Genomic DNA, 6,981 nt, shown 5'->3' on the forward strand with positions numbered 1-6,981 from the left:
TGGTACTGTTGTCTTGTGGCTGCCGTCGCATCATCTAAGTGGATGCTGCACACTGTTGGTGGTGTGGAGAGACCCCCTTCATAATTTTGAAGCACTTTGGGTGTATGGCCATACACGATAAATGTGCTATATAAATACACATTACATTACATTTGCACAAATTATCAAAATTATTTGGTCAAATTTACCTTAAAATTATTAAAAGAAACACCAAGGAACTAAAATCATTTAATTTTCTTATGATTCTTATTGCTATGCATATGTTTTATTTGGTTTTAAGTGCAAGGTATTTTTACAGGAATCAAAGTCTACTAGTTAATCAACAAAAGACATAAATGGTTTCAAACTGCACAATAAGCTGTTTATTCAAATTTGTTTCTGCAAAGGTGAGGGTTCACTTTCAGCCTCTGCTTATTTTGAATAATGCCCATTAAGTCCACAGAATTTAAGGAACATTGTAATTGACCCAATCCCCTATATAAGAAGCTCAGCATAGTGCAAGATCCCAAGAAAGATTTAATGTTCTCCTACAGATCGTCTTGGCTTAAAACACTAGGAGCTTATCCAAATGAGTTGGAACAGCTGTGTTAAAAAGATCCCTTTAACAAGTGACAACATTTTCACGATTATGTGCAGACAGAGACTAAGACAAATTGGCCTCTAAGGGTTTCAGTTTCAGCTTTATTGAGAAAACAGAAGAGATAGAGAGAAAGTGTGTGAGCGCGTTCTCCAGGGAGCGCATTGATTCGACAGTTCATTTGTTTTGTATTTTTCCCCATTTACAGTGCGAGGGTCCGACCCAGTGACCCGGCAGAGTCCATCCTTGATACTTGGATGGAATAAATAAATAAATTAGACTGTGGCTGGTTTGAGGACTCAGCAACCAATGTAGACACTGATCATTAAACAGGCACATAGAGCAACAGGTAAGCCGTGTGAGTATCTACTACAGTGTTAGCGAAGTTAGCTAAAGATGATTAAAAACGTCCGTCTGGGAATGCCCTCAGCTGGAATCATAAATAAAGCAAATCGTGGTTTTTGTTTCTAAAAAAGCATGCAGCGTGAGTGAGCTGTGCTGCGTTTGATGGAGTGACAGGTTGAAAGGCACTGTGCCTGCTAATGTGGGCGCTAATGCGTGTATTAGCATGGCTGCCGTGTGGGCGCTAATGAGGCTGTACCGCGTTTGCTGTTACAGAACAAATGAAATAAACAGTTTTTAAAACTGAGAAGGCATTCAGGAACATGTTTTCTGAGCTGATGACTTAAAAAATAAAGAAGTTTCAGATTTGTTATGCTTCAGATACACATAATGAGAGGATTTGATTTGAACGCGCAATCTAGGAGCAAACAGACCAAGGCTGTTTCTCAATATACATTCTTCAGTGATTTTTTTTTTCATTCCCAGCTTCTGGTGGTTGCAATTCCCGAATCTACATTGACAATCATAAGCCAATTGTAATGTTTTTTTTTTTTTTTTTTTGGTTCAATTTCGAATTTCCCCAATCATTGCAGAGCCCACGGGACCAGAATATGCACTCCAGCTTGGCCGCCCCTGGTCCCGTTCTTCAGTGATCTTGTGTCTTTGTGTTCTTGTGTCAACCGTCAAAATTCAGTTCCAAAACTCAAGACCGCAAGAACAGAGGCTGCATGATAGTTACCGGATGTGTTCTTGGTATCGAGGATGCATATTTAAGAGCAAAACTCGCTCTAGAAGTCCCAAAAGTCATTGCGACTGAATAAAGGAGGTGGGAAGCGCAGCATCTTATATAGATTTATTATTAAAGTTCAGAGATATAACTTATTTATCTCAGGACTTTCCCTAAATGAGAATGAAAATGTACACATTAAGGGTGTTTATTTGCTGAAATTAATATTAAAATCTGTGTTATTTGTATTGTGCAAAGTATATTTGTAAGGTTTTTGTGCGTGTTATATATATTGAAAATGGAAAAAAAACAGATATTGTGTACTGTATGTGCTGTAATGTTTGCATAATTTTCTGTTAAAATGCGTGAAGGTCACGTGACCATCACGAAGAACATCTCATTTCTCACAGGATGCGTTCTGTGTTCTCTTGGTCTCCCGATTTTGTTCTTCCAAGATAGCCTGGCAAGAGCGGTCTTCACAAGAACACAAGTCCGTTCTCTGCGTTCTTGGAATTGAGAAAAAGCCCAAGTTTTTGTGTGTATAATACTGTATGCTAAATTTATCTACTGGATGTGAGATTTTGTCCCAACCAGCCTGTCAGTTACCATAATTACTACATGACAACTTGGTTAAAACGCTCAATTTTTGTAATTATTACTTTCAGTTTTTTTTACTGGTTTCAGCATGATGGGGAATATCATGAGAATTCCTTTTTTTTTCTTTTTTCCTTTTTTTTTTTTGGAGTAAGATAAGATTCTAGAAAACATCAGCGTGAGAAAGGGATCGTGAAGAAAAGATCGAAAATGCGGCCTTTGCTTTTTTTGCCACATTTTTACGCTCTGCATGAACAGGGTGCCTCCACAAGTGTGTGTGGTCTTCATTAAACGCCCTGCTCTACAGGACTTCAAATCCTGCTAATCAGCACTTGCTTATTCAGACCAAAAGAACCTTTTGAAGACTTTTCCTAAAAAGCACAGAGATGTGTGAGAGAAAGCTGAAAGAAGCCTTCAGCCAAAGTCAAGAGAATTGTTACAGAAAAGGACAGTGAGATAAAGCACTCTGACACACCCACTTGTTGCCTTTGTTCTCATAAATAAGCAGTTTTTATACATTTTGTGCATCATCAAAGCAAATAAAGGTCATAAAGGACTAAATTAAAGGGTGTTCCTTTGAACTGCTCAAATTGCAAAAGAGGTTTAAATCATGTAATGGATTGAACAGATTTGCCTGCACTTTCTCTCTCTTTCTTTCTCAGATGCACACCACTGTGTGAAACTTTCCCATGAGAACAGCTCAGAAAACAAAGTCCTGCCCGTTTCCGTACACCCGTCAACCAGCGAGGTATCCCAGCAACAGTGTTCTGCAAATGAGGCAAGAAAAATTATGAACAAATTATGACAATTAAACATCAGAAGATCTCGCTGATTTCCTTTGCTCGAAATAAAACATGAAGTCTTTTTCATCTCTATTTCACAGAGTAATGCAAATAATACAATAACGTGCTGCTCGCAGCACCTTTTTTCATTACAAACAAATACAAAATAAAACGAAATCTTTTAATTTAGTGTAGACCAACCAAAGGAGGAAGGGTTGTGGGAACAGTGTGTTTGAGGCCAGTGACCTCTGACCCCTGACTGCTACAGATGCTCCCTGACTGACCCAGTGGGCAAAGCCCCTGCCTGTCACTCACATTTGAACACGCCCCTTCAGCAAGGCACCTTTCAATGCCTCTTTTTTTTGTCATTCTTATTTTAGTGTGCACCGTTAAGTATGCACCATATAAAAGCACGCACAAAGGCAGTCTGAGTATGGGAGAGAAGCGAGGAAACTTCCAAAGTGAACAAGAAATTAGAAGTAAGGGAACTGAAGTCAGAACAAGTCTCTGATTGTATCTTGAGTCTTATTATTAGTCTAGGTGCTCCTTTCTGTGAAGCTTCGATAATGGCGGCTGGCTGAGTATATTAATAGATAAACCAGCTGAGCAGGTATGGCTCAGATTCTGTCCTATTGCTTTTGACGTTGTGGAAAAAGAGCCTTTACACTGGAAATGTACAATTCAATGGGCACATACATCAGGGCTTCAGACCTCAGTCTCAAAAAGACCACTTTCGAGTGCATTTGAGACCGATAGCTCCTTGATCGTTTCCAAATAAAGCAACCGTCCCTGCGGATATAAATACAATTTTACATTTAGGTGCTTGGTTGATTCCCCTGCCTGTGTCTCTGAGCCCCGGCTCTTCTCCCATTGCTCAACCTTGTTGAACAAGCTCAGGAAGCGTGTGCCACTGCAAATGGATATCTACTGCAGTTTCAGGTAGCTAGGAATAGAATAGTTGAACATAAGATAGTCCAGCTTGTAGAGTTGATAAAGCTGGCTCTGCTGCTGGGAGCTGATGTTGCTGAAAAACATGGCTGCCATTTGGTCGGTGGTACGGGTAGATTTGGCAAACGATGGGAAGCGCAGTGAGTCACCCTCGCCTACTAGTTTGAGCACGTAGTTTGCATCATCCTCCAGAGTCTCATACTTGCCCACCAGGTCGTAGTGGATGTGGCAGGGGTGGCAGAGCGAGTAGACAGTCTGCCAGTGTTCATTGAGTGGAGCTTCTCTCTGAGTGCCTGGGTCCACCAGGTACTCTGCAAACTCTTGAAACTTCACATCGGCACCACTCTGCAGTGCCTCGGTTGTGGCATTTTTGCGATATCGCCGAACAATCTTCGTCCCGTAGCGTTTGTGGAAGGAGGTGTTGTAGCGGAGTGTGAACTTGTTGCGGTAGGCCGACACCAATCGCTCAAAGGGCTCACGCACAAAGAGAAACTTGAGGTAGTTCTTAAGCCGGTGGTTGATGTCAGGGATGCTGTACTGGTTGAGGGTCTTGAGGTTTGAGGGCACGTGGGCCTCATTGGAAGGGATCTCCATTGGGTTACTGTACTTGCCCCGGCCGCTCAGCACCATCATGACCCGCTTCCAGTTGGTGCACGCCACCTTGGGCACGTAACAGTAGATGAGCTCGTGATCCTCGTCTACCACCAGATGCTTGAGGTCACTGGGGGTCAAGACGCGGCGTTTACGGCTGGACGCACTGTGGGCATGACACGTCTCCGCCACCTGATCCCGCCGGGCCTGGTGCAACACTGCCGCTGCAGAGAATTCGGCCTGAGAAAGAGAAGAAGAGAAGGGATTTGGTGGTTATTTAATAAGAAACATGTAAATGGAGTCAAGGAGTAGTGCATAGCACTGGCTACAGTACACAAGGTTATGGGTTCGATTTCAGTCAAGGTTGCCAATCATGCTGGGGCAGTAATGGATTAATTGTAAGGCAAGTTAAGTAATTATATAGCACATTTCATACACAATTGGAATTCAAAGCAAAGAAGATTAGACAGAAAATGTGCAATCTGTTACTTCAATTCTCAGGTCCAGCAGAAATTGTAGGTTAGGAGCGGGAATGAGCTGAAACCATTCAGCATGGCACAAAACCCCCAACTGTTCTCCAAGCACTGCAGGATTAGCTGCCCAATGCCCTGTGTGTGTGTGTGTGTGTGTGTGTGTGTCTGTGTGTTCACCACTGTGTATGTGCGCTTGGATGGGTTAAATGCAGAGCACAAATTGTAAATATGGGTCAATTTTTCCAGACCCCACTTCACTTTTCATTTATTCTGCTCCTGGAAGGCAATTGTGGTGTAGATTTGGTATTAACCAGCTCCAGTATAATTGCCTAGATGTTTCTAGAGCACAGGTGTCAAACCCAGTTCCTGGGAGGCCACAGCTCTGCACAGTTTAGTTCCAACACTAATTAAACACGCCTGATCAAACTAATTCAGTCCTTCAGGCTTGTTTGAAGCCTACAGGTAATTGTGTTGAAGCAGGGTTTGGGTTTTGACATCCCTGTACAAGAGCTTAATTAGGTGGTTCAGCATGTGTTTACATAAAGTAGGGTACGGTGGCCTTCCAAGATGAGGTCTGGGCACCCCTGCACCCTGATTGGACACCTGTTTATGTAGGCTATCTTTGTATTGGATCAGGGACACTCAATCATGCTCATGAAGTGGACAAAGGCCAGCAAGTTCCAACCAGCAAAACTTGCCTTGAAAGTTTCTAATTAAACACGCCTGATCAAAATAATTGAGTCCTTCAGGTTTGCTTGAAGCCTACTGGTAATCGTGTTGAAGCAGGTTTTGAGTTTTGACATCCCTGTACAAGAGCTTGATTAGATGGTTCAGCATGTGTTTCATAAAGTATGGTACAGTGGCCTTCCAAGATGAGGTCTGGACAACCCTGCACCCTGATTGGATACCTGTTTGTGTAGGCCAGGGGTCATTAATCTCGGTACTCGAGGGCCAGTGTCCCTGCAGGGTTTAGCTCCAACTTGCCTCAACACACCTGCCTGGGTGTTTCAAGTATACCTAGTAACACCTTGATTAGCTTGTTCAGGTGTGTTTGATTAGGGTTGGGGCTAAAATCTGCTGGACACTGGCCCTCCAGGAACAAGTTTGGTGATCCCTGGTGTAGGCTATCTTTGTATTGTATCAGGGGTATTCAATCATGCTCATTAAGGCCAGCAAATTTAAGTTTCAAACAGCACAACTTGCCTAGAAAGTTTCTAGTGATTCTAAAGACCCTTATCAGTCAGTTCAGGTGAGTTTAATTAAGAAGAAGAAGTTTAGAATTAGGCCATTAATGCAATGGATAAGGGGTGTCCACTTCTGTTTCTGGAGGCTCAATATCCTGCAGAGGTCAGCTTCAACACACTTGCCTAGAAAGTTTCAAGTGATTCTGAAGAGCCTGGTTTGCTGGTTCAGGTGTGTTTAATTAGAGTAGGAGCTAAACACTTCAAGACAGTTCCCCTCCAATAACTACATTGGACAAAAGCCTGCCAAATGCATAAATGTGAAAGTTAATGTATAGTATTCAATTGCCCCGTGCTATTTAAAGCCCTGTTAAAGCCTATAAATCAGCAGCCTGTCATTAAGTAAAAAGTTCTGCACCAGACAATATCATTAAAATCTTAGCTCAAATCCTCCACAGCTGGGGCGCTTAATTCTGCTCCTGGAGATCTTCCATCTAATAAAGTTTAGTTTTAACTTCTTCTTGAAAGTCCTGTTTTTTCAATTATCAGCTCATTCATTTCTTACAATGTATCATTTGCAGATCAACATTTACAAGATGCTTTGATATTCAAGGAAAGGAAACATCCTCTGACAAAGGTGAGAATAATAACATACATATATATTTCCAAAAATACTGTTACTAGTATTTGTGCATTACTTTTTGATATGTTATGTGTTGTTAGCTTTGCCTCATGTTAATGTCAAATTCTCAGTAAGTTTTCCTGA

The 6,981-nt window shown here is 41.8% G+C and overlaps 3 protein-coding genes across 13 annotated transcripts in view; 2 read left to right on the top strand and 1 right to left on the bottom strand.

The window, feature by feature from the left end:
• The window catches only part of slc41a2b (solute carrier family 41 member 2b), a 116,897-nt gene that overhangs the window by 44,969 nt on the left and 64,947 nt on the right, over window positions 1–6,981 (top strand). For all 4 annotated transcript variants that reach the window (XR_012401816.1, XR_012401818.1, XR_012401817.1 and 1 more), the window contains exons 11-12: window positions 2,903–3,018; window positions 6,797–6,852. The gene's annotated coding sequence lies outside the window, so the exon portion shown is untranslated. The remainder of the gene's footprint in view (window positions 1–2,902; window positions 3,019–6,796; window positions 6,853–6,981) is intronic.
• chst11 (carbohydrate (chondroitin 4) sulfotransferase 11) overlaps window positions 662–6,981 on the bottom strand; it is a 72,421-nt gene continuing 66,101 nt past the window's right edge. The window contains exon 3 of one of the 2 annotated variants that reach the window (XM_005168522.6): window positions 662–4,801. In XM_005168522.6, coding sequence (XP_005168579.1) covers window positions 3,947–4,801 — 855 coding nt within the window. In that variant the 3' untranslated portion in view covers window positions 662–3,946. 2 annotated transcript variants of the gene reach the window in all.
• The window catches only part of nfyba (nuclear transcription factor Y, beta a), an 80,232-nt gene continuing 76,153 nt past the window's right edge, over window positions 2,903–6,981 (top strand). For 6 of the 7 annotated variants that reach the window (XM_073946004.1, XM_073946007.1, XM_073946008.1 and 3 more), the window contains exon 1: window positions 6,797–6,852. The gene's annotated coding sequence lies outside the window, so the exon portion shown is untranslated. Of the gene's footprint in view, window positions 3,019–6,796; window positions 6,853–6,981 lie in introns of those variants that run through there. The other variant, XM_073946003.1, reaches the window with a different exon arrangement.

Source organism: Danio rerio, chromosome 4 (assembly GCF_049306965.1).
Source record: "Danio rerio strain Tuebingen ecotype United States chromosome 4, GRCz12tu, whole genome shotgun sequence".
NCBI classification, from domain to species: domain Eukaryota; kingdom Metazoa; phylum Chordata; class Actinopteri; order Cypriniformes; family Danionidae; genus Danio; species Danio rerio.